The following is a 17378-nucleotide window of genomic DNA, read 5'->3' on the forward strand; positions in this document are numbered from 1 at the left end:
CTATTACACACCCCGAGAAACAGACTTTCAAGGGAATGAAATATAAAACAAGTAAACTCAAATGAAATCTTAGTAACAAAAAAGTCAAACGGATGACATACTGTTTAAGGAGGACTGGCCCAAACAGGATACTCAGAAATACATTCTGAGCAGCAAAATGGCAATATGAAACCTCAAAGTAAAAGGTAAAATCTACTCAACAACTTTCTGGATGAATGTCAATATTTACAATGTGGCAGAAACAATCTTTTTTTCTTCCAGAAAAAAAAGAAATGAAGATTTTAAAAACTGTTACTGGCATAAGAAAAAATGGGCCAAGAAATTCAATGATACTAATAAAAATCTCCTGAACATAAAATATTCTAGAATAACATGATGAATTAATAAAAAAAAAATTTCACCTTTCCCCTACGTCCATTTCCTCCATCCTGATCTTCCCACTGCCAGTCCACTCCTCGTACCACTCTGGCACCAGCAAAGATCCCTCTGGCTGTAATCTTCTTAGATTTTCTACGAGACTCTAAAAGAACCCTAAAAATAAAAGTATTTATTTTAAAATTATACAAAAATAGGTTACATTTATATTTTGGGGGGGGGGGGTTGGGGTAATAATGATCCCAAGCAGGCTCCACAATCAACACAGAGCCCAATGCCAGGCTGGATCTCACGACCCTAAGATCATGACTTGAGCTGAAATCAGAAGTTGGATGCCTGACTCACCCAGGTGCCCTGCCTGTAATTTTTTAAGATTTTTACATTTATTTTAGAGAGACAGCCAGCAAGCCCGGGGGGGGGGGGGGGGGGGGGGGAAGCAGAGGGACAGGGAAAGGAAGAGAATCTCAAGCAGACTCCTCACTGAGTTAAGAGTCTGATGTGGGGCTCAATACCACAACTCTGAGATCATGACCTGAGCTAAAACCAGGTCAGATGTTCAACCAAGTCACCCAGGCACCCCAATTTATTTTTAAAAATAAAATTATAAAAATGATTGTTTTAAAAACACAAAAGATTTTTCTTTGTTCTAGTTAATACCTTAACAGCATGATACATAAATACCTTTACGTTCCACAGGTGATGATGATAATGACAGTAGTAATTAGAATAGTATCTAATATTTACTGAGCTTTTACTAAGAGTAAAAGCTTACAAAAGTGTAAAAGTCTGTTATATTCCTTAAGAGAAGCAATTGTTATTTTATCCATTTATACATTTTACAAATGAGGAAACAAGAGTCTCAAAGAGGTAAGTGATTTACCCAAGGTCACAAGAGCTAAATAATAATGAAATGGAATGAAATCAACATATGAATCCAGGGGAGGGGCAAGATGGCGGAAGAGCAGGGTCCCCAAATCACCTGTCCCCACCAAATTACCTAGATAACCTTCAAACCATCCTGAAAATCTACGAATTCGGCCTGAGCTGTAAAGAGAGACCAGCTGGAATGCTACAGTGAGAAAAGTTCGCGCTTCTATCCAGGTAGGAAGACGGGGAAAAAGAAATAAAGAAACAAAAGGCCTCCGAGGGGGAGGGGCCCCGCGAGGAGCCGGGCTGAGGCCGGGGCGAGTGTCCCCAGGACAGGAGAGCCCTGTCCCGGAGAAGCAGGAGCTGCACCAACCTTCCGGGGGGGGCGGGGGGGGGGGGGGGGGGGAAGGGGCCCGCAGGGAGTTAGAGCAGGACCCAGGAGGGCGGGGATGCCCTCGGGCTCCCGGGGACACTAACAGACACCTGCGCCCCGGGGAGTGCGCCGAGCTCCCTTAAGGGCTGCAGCACGCACGGTGGGGCCGGAGCAGCTCGGAGGGGCTCGGGCGGCGGCTCCGCGGAGGGGGCTGCGGGGCGGGAGCGCGAATCCACCAGCGCAGGCCCCGGAGCACAGGGCGCCGGGACACAGCCCAGGATCCGGCCTCCCCCTGGGACAGGCAGAGGCCGGGAGGACCCAGGACAGCGAGGACGCTCCTGCCCCGAGCTGAGCAGATCAGCGGCCCCGCCCCGGAGCCTCCAGGCCCTGCGGACGGAGAGCCGAGAGCCCCGAGCCCCGTAGTTCCTGCGGAGGCTGAATCCAGGCTTCCAGAGTTGCCATAGCAACTGCGGCTGTTCCTCCTGGTGCCCCACGGGGTAAACAACCCCCGCTGAGCCCTGCAGCAGGCAGGGGCAGAGCAGCTCCCCGAAGTGCTAACACCTGAAAATCAGCACAGCAGGCCCCTCCCCCAGAAGACCAGCTAGATGGACCAGTGATACTCCCCCGTGTTCCAATACAACTTGTTTTTGGCCACTCTGCACTGAGCAAAATGACTAGAAGGAAAACCTCACCTCAAAAGAAAGAATCAGAAACAGCCCTCGCTCCCACAGAGTTACAAAATCTGGATTACACTTTAATGTCAGAAAGCCAATTCAGAAGCACTATTATACAGCTACTGGTGGCTCTAGAAAAAAGCATTAAGGACTCACGAGACTTCATGACTGCAGAATTTAGATCCAATCAGGCAGAAATTAAAAATCAATTGAATGAGATGCAATCCAAACTAGAAGTCCTAACGACGAGGGTTAACGAGGTGGAAGAACGAGTGAGTGACATAGAAGACAAGTTAATGGCAAAGAGGGAAACTGAGGAAAAAAGAGACAAACAATTAAGGGACCATGAAGACAGATTAAGGGAAATAAATGACAGCCTAAGGAAGAAAAACCTACGTTTAATTGGGGTTCCTGAGGGCGCTGAAAGGGACAGAGGGCCAGAATACGTATTTGAACAAATCCTAGCTGAAAACTTTCCCAATCTGGGAAGGGAAACAGGCATTCAGATCCAGGAAATAGAGAGATCCCCCCCTAAAATCAATAAAAACAGTTCAACACCTCGACATTTAATAGTGAAGCTTGCAAATTCCAAAGATAAAGAGAAGATCCTTAAAGCAGCAAGAGACAAGAAGTCCCTGACTTTCATGGGGAGGAATATTAGGGTAACAGCAGACCTCTCCACAGAGACCTGGCAGGCCAGAAAGGGCTGGCAGGATATATTCAGGGTCCTAAATGAGAAGAACATGCAACCAAGAATACTTTATCCAGCAAGGCTCTCATTCAAAATGGAAGGAGAGATAAAGAGCTTCCAAGACAGGCAGGAACTGAAAGAATATGTGACCTCCAAACCAGCTCTGCAAGAAATTTTAAGGGGGACTCTTAAAATTCCCCTTTAAGAAGAAGTTCAGTGGAACAATCCACAAAAACAAGGACTAAATAGATATCATGATGACACTAAACTCATATCTGTCAATAGTAACTCTGAACGTGAACGGGCTTAATGACCCCATCAAAAGGCGCAGGGTTTCAGACTGGATAAAAAAGCAGGACCCATCTATTTGCTGTCTACAAGAGACTCATTTTAGACGGAAGGACACCTACAACCTGAAAATAAAAGGGTGGAGAACCATTTACCATTCAAATGGTTCTCAAAATATACCCTAAAAACTATAGAACACTTCTGAAAGAAATTGAGGAAGACACAAAGAGATGGAAAAATATTCCATGCTCATGGATTGGCAGAATTAATATTGTGAAAATGTCAATGTTACCCAGGGCAATTTACACGTATAATGCAATCCCTATCAAAATACCATGGACTTTCTTCAGAGACTTAGAACAAATTATTTTAAGATTTGTGTGGAATCAGAAAAGACCCCAAACAGCCAGGGGAATTTTAAAAAAGAAAACCATATCTGGGGGCATCACAATGCCAGATTTCAGGTTGTACTACAAAGCTGTGGTCATCAAGACAGTGTGGTACTGGCACAAAAACAGACATATAGATCAATGGAACAGAACAGAGAACCCAGAAGTGGACCCTGAACTTTATGGTCAACTAATATACGATAAAGGAGGAAAGACGATCCACTGGAAGAAAGACAGTCTCTTCAATAAATGGTGCTGGGAAAATTGGACATCCACATGCAGAAGAATGAAACTGGACCACTCTCTTGCACCATACACAAAGATAAACTCAAAATAGATGAAAGATCTAAATGTGAGACAAGATTCCATGAAAATCCCAGAGGAGAACTCAGGCAACACCCTTTTTGAACTTGGCCACAGTAACCGGAGAAGGACAAACAGTGTATGTTCTCATTCATTTGGGGAATATGAATAATAGTGAAAGGGAATATAAGGGAAGGGAGAAGAAATGTGTGAGAAATATCAGAAAGGGAGACAGAACATAAAGACTTCTAACTCTGGGAAATGAACTAGGGGTGGTGGAGGGGGAGGAGGGCGGGGGGTGGGGGTGAATGGGTGACGGGCACTGAGGGGTACACTTGATGGGATGAGCACTGGGTGTTATTCTGTATGTTGGTAAATTGAACACCAATAAAAATTAATTTACAAAATTAAAAAAAAAAAACATATGAATCCAGTCTAACCTCTTCAGAGTATTACTATATCCTTCACCACTTTAGAAGTGGCAAACTCCTATCCTTACAGGGAAGTAGCATATATTAAGGCCCAAAAGATAACACCACAGTAATGACAAATGGCAAGTGACACTTGATCCGAGGCACAGGAAGACAAAAGGTAGTGGCAAGGGAACTCAAGACTATGATTTGTCTAATGGGTACAGATGCTCCTGTCATCCAACTGTTAACCATGAACAAATCCCCAATGCGGCCAGTCTTTGGTGTGTGTATGTGCATGTGCACATGTGTTCAAAATTTTAGAGCACAGTATAGCCAAGTAAAATACATCAGTGGCCTGGATTTGATCCAACACTAACTTGTCTCCAAAGTAGTGACTTACAAAGGACTATGGACCTTGAAAGAATTCTATACTCAATAATCTGGACCAGCAAGGTTCTCCAAGGCCATCTTTCCCTTATTCTCCTATATCCTTCTCATTCATAAAATCAAAAAGGTTTGGGGTTTTTCCTTTTGTTTTGCTAATTTTATCTCGTTATTCTATTCAGTTTTAAAATATCTTTATTATGCTCTAACTTTAAAAATTATAAGCAAAAGACAATAAACAACGTGTTCAAAACTATTCAGTTAATAAAGAGCAGGACCAGAATTTGAACTGGGATAATCTGATACCCAAACCCATTTTTCTACTACTCCTGCTGCCGCCCTAGGACTGGTTAGATTCTTGCTCCTATACATTATTCTTATCTATCTACATGAAAAGATTCAATCACCTGAAATTCTGTACTAATTCACTATCAATATTAACCTCTCTTTGCTAAGACACTTAGTATTAAGTGTCTTAATACTAATAATCTCTATATATAGTCCAAAATATCACATGATAATCACTGCTGGTCAAGTAATCCCTTAGCTTATAAACTCCTTAAAAAGAAAAAAAGAAAAAGGGAAAGTGCCTGGAAGCATCTGCCTTTGGCTCCAGTCATGATCCCAGGGTCCTGGAATCAAGCCCAACATCAGGCTCACTGCTCAGCAGGGAGTCTCCTTCTCCTCTCCCTCTGCTTGTGCTCTCTCCCTCTAACAAATAATTAAATAAAATCTGTAAAAGAAAAAAAAAACACACTATTTTAAGGGTACCTGGGTGGCCTTAGTCAGTTGACCATTTGACTCTTGATTTCAGCTCAGGTCATGATCTCAGGGTCATGAGACTGAACCCTGCTTCCTGCTCTGTGTATAGTGGGGAGTCTGCTTGGATTCTCTCTCTCTCCCTCTAAATAAATAGATCTTTTTTAAAAAGAAATATTGTGTTTTAGTCATCTTCAAATTTACACAAGCATAAGAGGGGCTACATAGTCTTAATAATCGCCTATTGATTCAATCAATGGGCCCTTAGTGTTCATCTGGTAGTGATTAACAGAATAGAATGCACAGTAAGAAGAAAATAATCAGCCTCTCTTGGGCTGCCCTTGCATTTCCAAATATTAAGGAATGCCAAGTCTCCCTGCTAGACAAAGAAGAGCTCAAATTATCCTGAAAATACATACAGCTCCAACTTCACAGAACTCTTTTCTCACTCTGTGGCAGGCCTGGTCCATATCTAGCCTCTTATTTCCTACATCCTGATATTAAGCTAGCTGTCAAGCCACTTCCAAATCCTATTTTTAAGTGGAATAGTATAAAAAATTGAATATACACAAGGAATTTTAACTAAAGAAAAAACTGTTTACCCTACCTCTCACTTCCTGGTGTAGTAATTCTATAAAAGCGATGTCTTAAGTGATGTTTATCTCCATGGTAACAAACAGTGCACAAATCATAATTTGTACATTCTGCACATTTCCATCGAATGCCAATGATTGGTTGCTGGCGGCAGGTATCACACATGGTTCCATCATGCTTGATACCTATTAAAACAAAGATACATGCTTGCATTAATTACAAATATTATTTACCTGAATACTGTTCCCTGGGGGAAAGATAAGAACAGAGCATTTTGCAAAGTAATTCAAAAAGGTAGGAAATAATATTTCAAATGTACCATACATAGTTTCAAGACAACATATTTTAAGTGTTTTCATCAGTATAAATTATAGACTAAACATTTTCTATCACTTCTTTCTTCACTAGTTAAGAGTACTTCTTGATAGCAATGTCTTTGCTGTCATCCACAAACAAACTTACATTCAATCTAGTGACAGAAAGAAGAATCATTTACCACTAAGTAGATATGGTAAAACCACATCAAAAACCCAGAATCTCTTAAAGAATTTCAACCTACTCTCCAGGTAAACAATTATGCCAAAAGAAAAAGCAAGTTTAGCCTCATGATATCACAGAAACAAACTATCAATTTAAGCATCTATCCCTGGATATTGCCAAACTCTCCATCCCAAAAAAACAAACTTTAGGAAAGGATTACCAAATAAGTTTTTCAGTGTACAAAGAAACAATATACTATAGTCGAAATTGCTCGTTTGTTTTCCTACAGAACAAGAAGTAATAAAGTCTAGAAAAAGGAAATAAACATTTGGCAATATGACTTCCACTAAAAATGATACATGAATGACAAAGACAATTAGAACTATAAAAGGTACCACTATTAAAGTAATGCAAATAACATTTTAATGTAACAAAATTGGGGATAATGCTTCTTTACTATCTGTTATAGTTAGAAATTAAAACTAGAAGTTTTTTGGGATGCCTGGGTGGCTCAGTAGTTGAGAGTCTGCCTTTGGCTCAGGGCGTGATCCTGCGGTCCTGGGATCAAGTCCCTCATCAGGCTTCCTGCATGGAGCCTGCTTCTCCCTCTGCCTACCTCTGCAGCTCTCTGTGCCTCTCATGAATAAATAGATAAAATCTAAAACAAACAAACAAATAAATAAATAAATAGAAGTTTTTAAACAATGTGGGGCCTGTGAACATTAGTGTCACTATGTTATGGTACGTATCAAGCCCAATACTGAATTACAAAGCAAGGGCTATATTGCCATACAACACTAACACTCTCCTGGATTTGAGTTCTGGCTTTCACTAGCTATCGTTGTGCACCTGAAAGACTCATTTTAACTCAAGTATTTACATATAAAATAATAGCATTTACTTCAAGCAGAGAAGACAAGGTTTAGATGAAACAAGATTGCTCATGTTGAAGGTGGGTAATAGGGACGTTCATTATATAATTCCCTATTTTGTTTAAGTTTAGTAATTTTCCATGATTAAATAAAAGGAGTCTCTAGTTCTCAGAAACTCCGTTCCCTTTGGAGGAGGCATTGTGTTATTTAAAGATAAGGGCTGTTCTGAGAATCAAATAAGAAAGTGCTATTTAGGGGATCCCTGAGTGGCTCAACGGTTTAGCGCCTGCTGTCAGCCCAGGGCCTGATCCTGGAGACCCAGGATGGAGTCCCACATCAGGCTCCCTGCATGGAGCCTGCTTCTCCCTCTGCCTGTGTCTCTGCCTCTCTCTGTGTGTCTCTCATGAAGAAAGAAAAGAAAGAAAAGAAAGAAAAGAAAGAAGGAAAGGAAAGGAAAGGAAAGGAAAGGAAAGGAAAGGAAAGGAAAGGAAAGGAAAGGAAAGGAAAGGAAAGGAAAGGAAAGGAAAGGAAAGGAAAGGAAAGGAAAGGAAAGGAAAGGAAAGGAAAGGAAAGGAAAGGAAAGGAAAGGAAAGGAAAGGAAAGGAAAGGAAAGGACGAACACACTGGAACACTGGAACACAAAAGTAGTAAAGTTATTACTAAACTTTAGAAGAACTAACACATTATTGCTGTTTCCTGATAAGGAAAAGAAAAAAACCCACTTTCCATACTCAAGTTTAAAATCTTATTAGGTAACCAGATTTTAAATAAAAAGTCGAACACAAAGATAAACGTGTACTTGAGCTGAGATGGTTAAATGAAAAGGGGGTGGGAGGAAGTAGAAGGAAGTTGGGATCCCTACTGAACTACAAAAGAGCACGACACCCAACACCAAATACTTTTCCCATGCAATGATTCCACAGTTTCCTGCCACACAAATGCTTGATTTCAGGGATAGGGAAGATAAGCAGACATCAGTACCTACTGATTTCATTCACTATTTCACTGCTACTGTGGGCAGGCCCTCTGCTGCTTTCAAATATCATTCCTGATGTAGTATGGAGAACAGAAAGGAAGAAAATTAAAGTGGCTGGAGAAAAGGGGTCAAATTATAAGAAATTTACATAACAATCCATGTGAAAATAATGGTACTTTAAGGATAAAACTAGTAGAAGCGGAGGAAAAAAAAAACAGAGTCAGGAGCAATTTAGGAGTTGGTGGTTATGGGTTAGAAAACAAAAATTATAAAATGTAACCCCAAAAAGTATAAATGAGATCATTCAAGAGAAAACAAATAGATAAGAGATATTGAGGAACAAATAGTACAATAAATTGAAATCAAGAACTGCTCTACTTTAAAAAAACAAAAAACAAAAAACAGAAACAGAGCCATTAACAATACATACAAGCATACATACATAAATAAGCATATACTTAAAATTCCAAGTCCAGACCTCTATTAATAGACACTCATCTAAGAAACAAAATGAAAAAAGAATCAGGACAAGTTTTCTAGAAATACTTGATGAGTAGACCTTTCAAAGGAAGAAAGAAGAAATCTCAGAAGAGCACAGCATGTGTTCAATGAACCAGAAGGAGCTTCATTTGTTTGGCAAAAATGTGAAACACTGTCAGAGACTTAGAGATAAATTTTAGTCAGGCTGGGAAATAACAAGACGTGATTTCTGACTTGCAGGTTTGTTTGGGTTTTTTTGTTTTTTGTTTTTTGTTTTTTTGACTTGCAAGTTTAAATGGTCTCAGTAAATGGTAAAAACAAGGATATTTAAGAAACTAGTTCTCTTAACTTATTTGCTAGGAAATATCAGGAATTAATTTAAAATACTCTGGGATCAATACTCTCATCTATAAATTGAGAAAATACTTCCTTTTATATGTGTTATGGTTTGAAAGTGTTCTCCTCCCCCTAAAATTCATATGTTGAAGCCCTAACCCTCAATGTGCTGATATCTGAGGGGAAACCTATGAGAGATAACTAGGTTTAGAAGAGATAATGAGGATGGGGCCTGCATAACGAGATTAGTGTCCTTAAAAGAAGAGAAAAAAGCTAAGCAGTCTCTCTCTCTGCCACAAGAGGACACAAGGGGGAAGGCAGCAAGCCAGGAAGACACCTCTCATCAGGGAACTGAATTAGCCGGCACCTTGATCTTGGACTGCTCAGCCTCCAGAACTACAAGAAATAAATTCCTGTTAACCAACCACCCACTCTAGTAGTTTGTTACGGTAGCCCAAGCCGACAGAGACAATTTAGAAAGGGACCTTATGATGCTAAAGTGATTTCCAGAGGTAAAAACACTTTGAAAGGCTTTAAAGGAAAATGCAAATATAAAAAAAATTATACTGTATTTAATTTAATCTTAACACAGAATTTATTAAATGTACTAATCATCTACTTAAATAACTTGATCAAAATCATCATATATCCCAAGCAAATTTGGCAACTTATACAGAAAATCAAAAAACTTTTAAATTCTCAATTTCCCGGAAACTACTTAGAGGGAATATTCAATTATTCATGTGATTTTAGCAAATTACCTACCTTCTCTATGGCAATTCTCTCATTACTGTTTTATCTCAGGTTTTCCCCCAAAACTTGATTTACCTGCAGTTATATATGTCTTCTCAGTTCCTTTTAAAATGTTTTCACTCCAGCGCAGCAACAGTGCACACAACTGCCACGCAGGATAGTCCTACAAACCAGCAGATCCACTACTACTCAACAGTCCCACAACCCGTTAGATCCACTACTCACCAGTATACTATCCTATGGCTAATTAAGTCTGACTGCATCAACCATGAAAATGATCACCAGTGATAGACACAAAAGAAATTATACTCTAAACTGAATGTCTACTAAAATTAAAACCACAGGTTTAAAGCCATACAACTCAAACCTACTACCATTTACTAGTATTACACACTTCAGTCATGTAGAACATAAATCAAAGGTGAAATACAACCATTATCTATTCTTTTTTGAGAATACAAATGAATTCACAAAAAAAAGTATGTTTTTTATCACATAAAGATTTTCTTAAGGTACCAAATAATCCATAAACTGGGTAATCATCTCTTGAGTTACTAAGAATTTACTATATTTTACTTTAAATCAATACATAATTCTTTATAATGTTCATTTTGAAAAAAAATCTACAATTATTCTTGTAGTTATTATTTCCCAACACAAATAGCAAATGTTTACAAAGTTAAGAAATTATTCTAGCTCACACAGATATTTCTTAAAGTAAATTCTAAAATCAATCAAGAGATAGAAATGACAAATATCATAACAATGTCTGACACAGGACTATTAAACTGAATTTTAAATTTTTATACAACTGCAACTTATAATAAGAAATAGCAATTCACCATATGAGTTTTTTAAAATTCACAGATTTTAATAATGAAATACAAGTGTATCTTTGTTCTTTATGTAAATTTTATACCAGTTAGATTCCTGAAAAACTAAGTACATATTTACAGTGGAGGAATGGTGTGGCAGATTATGTTTTTCAAAGGGGACCATACCAATATATATCCATCTTAACTACTTTTGTGACAATGTGATAATGACAGAAGACTATTAAGAGGAGGGTTTCTTTTCCCTCCCACTGAACCTGGACATTGGCAACTGCCGTGATGAACATAAGGAAGCAGAAGTAACACTACGTGACTTCTGAGGTTAGATCATAAAAGACAACGCAGGTGCCACTTGTCTGTCTTTCTCTCTCCCTCAGAATTCAGACCCTGCATGCCTTGAGAGTTCTTCATTCTAAGTCTGGCTACCCTGAAGATGACTATGATAGAGGAGAACAGGGAGAGGGCCGCATAGAGATAGAAGGAGATGCCCAAGGAAACCTGGCTATGCCAGCCCCTCCACGGTCTGACACTTTAAGCTAAGGCCCCAGACATTGCAGAGCAGAGACCAACTGTTCACCAAACTGTCTCCAAATCTCCAATCCATGGAAGCCATGAACATATAAATTGTTTCACACCACTAGGTTTTGGGGTAATCTATAACCATTTTCACTGAAACAAAGTAAGTTTTTTTTAAAGTATGAACTTTATTATAGTTCACACAGCACAACATACCAAAAACAAACTAAAGATAAATAAGCTAAATATGAAGACAGAAAATCATAAAAGTGCTAGAAAAAAAGTTGAACATATTTTACAATTTTGAGTAGTCTAAGATAACGTAAAACCTAGAATTCACACACATGTCCACATGAGCACCCAATATACAGATAGAGAAAATCTGAAAACCTACCCCAAACGGCTGACAGGGTTCAGGATACAGGAGGATAAGGGATGATCACTTTCATGTTTTATTCTATATACTTTAGAACTGTTTAGTTTTATTATAAGCATATTATTTTCTTAAGATTTTATTTATTTATTTGAGTGAGAGAGTTAGTGAAAGGGGGGGGGGGTAGCAGCAGAGGGAAAGGAAAAAACAGGCTCTCCGCTGTTTTATCAGGGAGCCTGACGTGGGGCTCGATTCTAGGACCCTGGGATCATGACTGGAGCCAAAGTCAGATGCTTAACTGACTGAGCCACTCAGGTGCCCATAAATATATTATTTTCATGATTTATTTTAAACACAAAAAACAAGTCCAATTTCATCCTCTCAAATTGGCACTGATTAAAAATAATACATGCATGTGAAGAATGAGCCAGTCAGATTTTGCTGAGAAGGAACTATAAATTAAGACAATCTTTGCGAAAGGTATTTGCAAAATGATTCAAATGCCTTAAGGCTCTGACCCTGCCTTCAAGTTTTTTAAAAAGTACATCCAAAGATACTAAGTTGTTTGTAGATAAAAACAAAAATTTAACATAACCTACATCAAAACTATGTGGCTAAAAAAAAAAAAAAAAAAAAACTATGTGGCTATTTATGCGTAAGCTATGGTAATTCATAGAAATTCCATGCAATTAAACCATGTTGTAGAAGAAATATTACTGACATGATAAACTTCATTTTTTTCCACAAACTCATTATTATTTTATAAAGTAGTTTGCAAAACTATAGTATACCATTATATAAGATACATAATACACTTGCACAGAAAAACCAGAAAGATAATCCCCCCAAAATATACTGGTGGGATTACCCTTTGTGGTTTCCTAAATCTTCTACACTAAGTGTATATTAATTCCAGGTAGCAGCTGAGTGAGGAGGAGCATTTAATATGAGCTTGTCACCAGAGATGCTAATGTAAATAACCTATAAATTAAAATAAAACAAAAACATATTTACAGCAAATATTTACAGAAACCAACTTTCCAATACTCCAGAAATAGAATATGTAACTACTTCTTTGAAGTTTTTATCTTTTAACCCTTTACACTAACAACTATTTCACGAAAAGAAAGCATATGCTTTATCTGACTACACTCCTCATTGGTACATGCTTGCAGTCACAGGCTAACCTGTCTTACCCCAGGAAAACACCATGACCAAAATACCATAATTGATATCAAATGTCAGTAACAGTAAGTGTCCACACAGTAGTTTCTGAATAGATCTAAAGTAGGCTCCTATGTCATCACAAAAAGTAAAATGCACTAAACAAATTAGTATCCACTGTGCACGTAGAGGTTAACCTTAACTATGCAGCTCTTCAAATAAGTGTAGATTGATGAGGGCAAAGAGAAAATGTATCCCAACCCCCTGATCTGACCAAAAATGAAAAGTCCAGTTTTCAGCTACTCTTACTGACTTATTTTTCATCTCTAAGCTCATTTTCCACAAAGCACAATGATAACAACATTCCTGAGCTCATAATCTAAGTATAAGTTTTCTTTAAAAGGAGCCATTTTAATCACACAATAACTGGTTAAAAAAAAAAAACCCTACAATTCATGGTTTTAAAGAATACTTCAAGAAAACCATTAATGCACACAAAAGCACATCCAAATCCTTTCTTGGTTCTCACATTTCAAATGCCAACAAAGCTACTGAACAGCTGTGAAACAGACTAAGGCTGAGAATTGGAAAAAGTAAACAAAGCAGTCAACTCCACCATCAAAATAAGCACTACAGAATTTTTAATGAGAATGCAATTGACTTTAAAACAAAAGTTGATATTTAAAGAAAATACAAAAAGGAGAAAGGGTATTTAATAAACAAAACGAACATTTTACTGATCTCTTACATCAGTGGCTTGTTTCCCCTTACTACATCCACCCAATCCATTCTCATCTAAAACCATTCCCTCCCAGTATAAACCTCCTTAGCCTTGGCAAGTGTTATTCCTTAAAATGTTCATTTCATAAAACTTAATTCCCTAACTAAACCTATTAGTCCTTTTTCTCCTTCCTATAGAATACCATATTACCCTCGAGACTTAATGCTCTTCTCCTTTGCTACCCTTTATAAAGACATCTGCCACCATTAAATGAACCACCTGATGATAGCTTTTGACTCATTCTACCAATGCTCAAATGACCATCTGCTCTACATTTTAATGGCGTTTCATCTAAATTCAAAAACTTAGATAATTTACATAGCTTAGGTCTTTTTGTTGGAAAATTTTATGAGAACAATAAATCATGCTGGTCAAGATCAATGACCACAGTTCTTAAGAAAGGCAAGGAAAACAGCTCAGAATCACAAAGCACGGATTTATTTAAGTAAAATGTTAAATTTCTAGTTAGAAAAGATGATTGAAAGAGAGAACTAAAATTCTCACTACAAGCAGTACACTCTACAAAAAGCACTTCAACATGGAACAAAAACACCTAAATTATCACTTTGTGTAATAGCAAAAGAAAAAAGTAAACAAAATAATTGTTCATTAACAAAAGAATGGAAACATATATTAGGTATAGAATGGAATACCTAAAAATTAATGTTCAATAGTCACACAATTCAACAGAAATGAATCCTTCAACCATAATGCTGAATTTTTAAAAACTATACAGGAATACAAAATGTTGCAAATTAAGTACTATATATAGTTTACAGGTACATAAAAACGTAGCATAAATGTTAAAAAACCCAAAAGTGGTAACAAATTTCTGGATAATGGTTACCTTAAAAGAGGAGGGAAAGTAATAAAATTGGGTAGAAGTACATAGGGCATTTTATTTTTAGATGGGTTCACAAGTATTTACCACTCATTAATCTACTTGGATATCTTACCTATTAAGCAATAAATTCTAAAACATTTTTAAAATTAAAAAAATCCTAATAGACTAATATGGCACCTAGTTAATCTTCTAAATTTGTGCCCGAATTGAAAGATTTCACCTAATGTTAAAAATAATAATTTACAAGTCATTAGCCTGTATTTAAACATAATTAATTACTTATTGTGGCATAAGTATTGATGTCACTCAACCAAACAAGAAATCCTATCTCTGATTTAAGTATTCATTCAACTTTAACCCCAAATCAATGTAACAAAAAGTATTATAGAGATTAAAGAGATTTAACCAACAATAGTATGAATCTTACTCTCCTCCCTGAAACTTCAAACTACTTACTGGTTTAGAAACTGTCTCAACAATAATTAAAATTCCTAATGAGGGTAAGGCCTTTGTGACCTGCCAGCTGCTTGGTATATCCCACATTCCTTTCTCTTGAGAAATACTAAATTAATGAAAATAAGATTGTTATTATTAATAATACTGGCCACTATTCATTATCGCATCAAGCTAATGTGCTTCACACACATCTTACTTAACTTTCCCAACAATACTAAAAGGTAGGCATTATGATCCCCATGTATAGATGAAGATATTGAGACTCAGGTAAGTAACCTATCTGAAGTCACACATTTGTAAGTGACAGGCTCAAATTCAAACCTAGGTGGGTCTGATTACAAAGCTTGACCTTCTTATTAAGGTCTTCGCTCCAACAGGGTTTTTTTCTCCAATTGATCTTATTTAAAGAATAGTTACAGGGACACCTGGGTGGCAGTTGAGTGTCTGCCTTCAGCTCAGGGAGTGATCCCGTCCTGCATGGGGCTCCCCACGGGGAGCCTGCTTCTCCCTCAGCCTAGGTTTCTGCCTCTCTCATGAGTAACTAAATAAAATCTTTTAAAAATAAAGAATAATTACATATCTAGGACATCATGTTCCCCATTCAACCTTTTAGATTCAAAATACTGTAAGTTATTGAGTCCTATCCTAGTAGTCAAGCTGTTATAATTATCATTAGCCCTGCAAAACTCTTAAAAATCAAATAAATTTTTTTTAGTACAAAAGTTTCCATCTCATTTCTTGCCTTTTTAGGAACAAAATTATCATCAAGAAGATAAATCTGGGATCCCTGGGTGGCGCAGCGGTTTGGCGCCTGCCTTTGGCCCAGGGCGCGATCCTGGAGACCCGGGATCGAATCCCGCGTCGGGCTCCCAGTGCATGGAGCCTGCTTCTCCCTCTGCCTGTGTCTCTGCCTCTCTCTCTCTCTCTCTGTGTGTGACTATCATAAATAAAATGAAAATTTAAAAAAAAATTTAAAAAAAAAAAAAAAAGAAGATAAATCTACCCCGGAGAAAACCAAATACCCCTATCATGAATGTGCTTACAGAATATAAACCAATTCTTACCAATGCAATTACCTACAAAGGTAAATGTGCTTTAAAAAAAAAGAAAAAAGTATTCCAAAATGATAAATGAATGTCTGGACTATCTGCTATGTTCCCTTACCTCCTCCACTAAATTAAATCCCACCTTATCTTAGTTGTATTCTATCAATTCATGTACAAGCCAGTTATACAGAATTCAGAACCCATTTTCCCTTCAAAACAGTTTTAAAGATAAGTACTAGACTATTTCACAAGAATCTGTTTACACAGATAAAAACTGTTAAAATTAACAAAAACTGTCAACAAAGTGGACTTAGAGGGAATACACCTCAACACAATTGAGGTCATATATGATAAACCCATAACTAACATCATATTCAATACTCTAATATCAAAAACAAGACAAAAATGTCCACCTTGCCCCTTTTATTCAAGATAGTACTGAAAATCCTAACCACAGCAAAGAAAAACGAAAGAAAAGGCATCCAAATTGATAAGGAATTCATCATTATCTGCAGATTACCTACCATACACAGAAAACCCTTACAATGCCACCAAAAAACTATTAGGACTAATAAATGGATCCAGCAAAGTTACAGGATGCAAAATTAATATACAGAAATCTGTTGCACTAATAACACTAATAATGAAGTAGCAGAAAGAGAAATTAAGAAAACAATCCCTTTTACAAATGTATCAAAAGGAATAAAAACCTGCAAATAAAATTCAACCGAGGTGAAAGACTTGAGACTTGAACACAGAATATTGTAAAATATTGATGAAAGAAACTGAAGGCAATAGAAATAAACAGAAAAAGACATTGTGCCCATAGCCTGGAAGAATTAATATTGTTGAAATGTTCATAATACCTAAAATAATCCACAGACTTAATGCAATCCTTATTAAAATACCAACAGCATTTTTCACAGAGGTAGAATAATACTAAAACCATATGGAATCATGAAAGATCCCAAATAGCCAAAGTAATCTTCAGAAAGAAGAAACAAAGCTGAAGATATCACAATCTCAGATTTCAAGTGATACTACAAAGTAATAGTAATCAAAACACTACATACAGTGCTGGCACGAAAATAGACACTGATCAATGGAACAGAATAGAGAGTCCAGAAATAAACCCCCGCTTATACGGTCAATTAATTTACAACAAAAGAGGCAAGAATATACAATGGAGTCTCCTCCATCAATGGGTGTTGGGACAACTAGAAAACTAGACAGCTACAGGAAAAAGAATGAAAATGGACACCATACATGAAAACAAACTCAAACTGGATTAAACATCTAAATATAAGACCCAAAATCATAGAACTTATGGGAAAAAAACTTAGGCAGTAATCCCTTGG

The 17378-nt window shown here is 37.4% G+C and overlaps 1 protein-coding gene across 1 annotated transcript in view; it reads right to left on the reverse strand.

The window, feature by feature from the left end:
- MIB1 (MIB E3 ubiquitin protein ligase 1) overlaps nucleotides 1–17378 on the reverse strand; it is a 139358-nt gene that overhangs the window by 112213 nt on the left and 9767 nt on the right. The window contains exons 2-3 of the mRNA XM_055323758.1: nucleotides 6124–6295; nucleotides 402–531 (exon numbers count right to left, since the gene is read on the reverse strand). Coding sequence (XP_055179733.1) covers nucleotides 402–531; nucleotides 6124–6295 — 302 coding nt within the window. The remainder of the gene's footprint in view (nucleotides 1–401; nucleotides 532–6123; nucleotides 6296–17378) is intronic.

This window comes from Nyctereutes procyonoides, unplaced genomic scaffold, assembly GCF_905146905.1.
Source record: "Nyctereutes procyonoides isolate TBG_1078 unplaced genomic scaffold, NYPRO_anot_genome, whole genome shotgun sequence".
Classification (NCBI taxonomy): domain Eukaryota; kingdom Metazoa; phylum Chordata; class Mammalia; order Carnivora; family Canidae; genus Nyctereutes; species Nyctereutes procyonoides.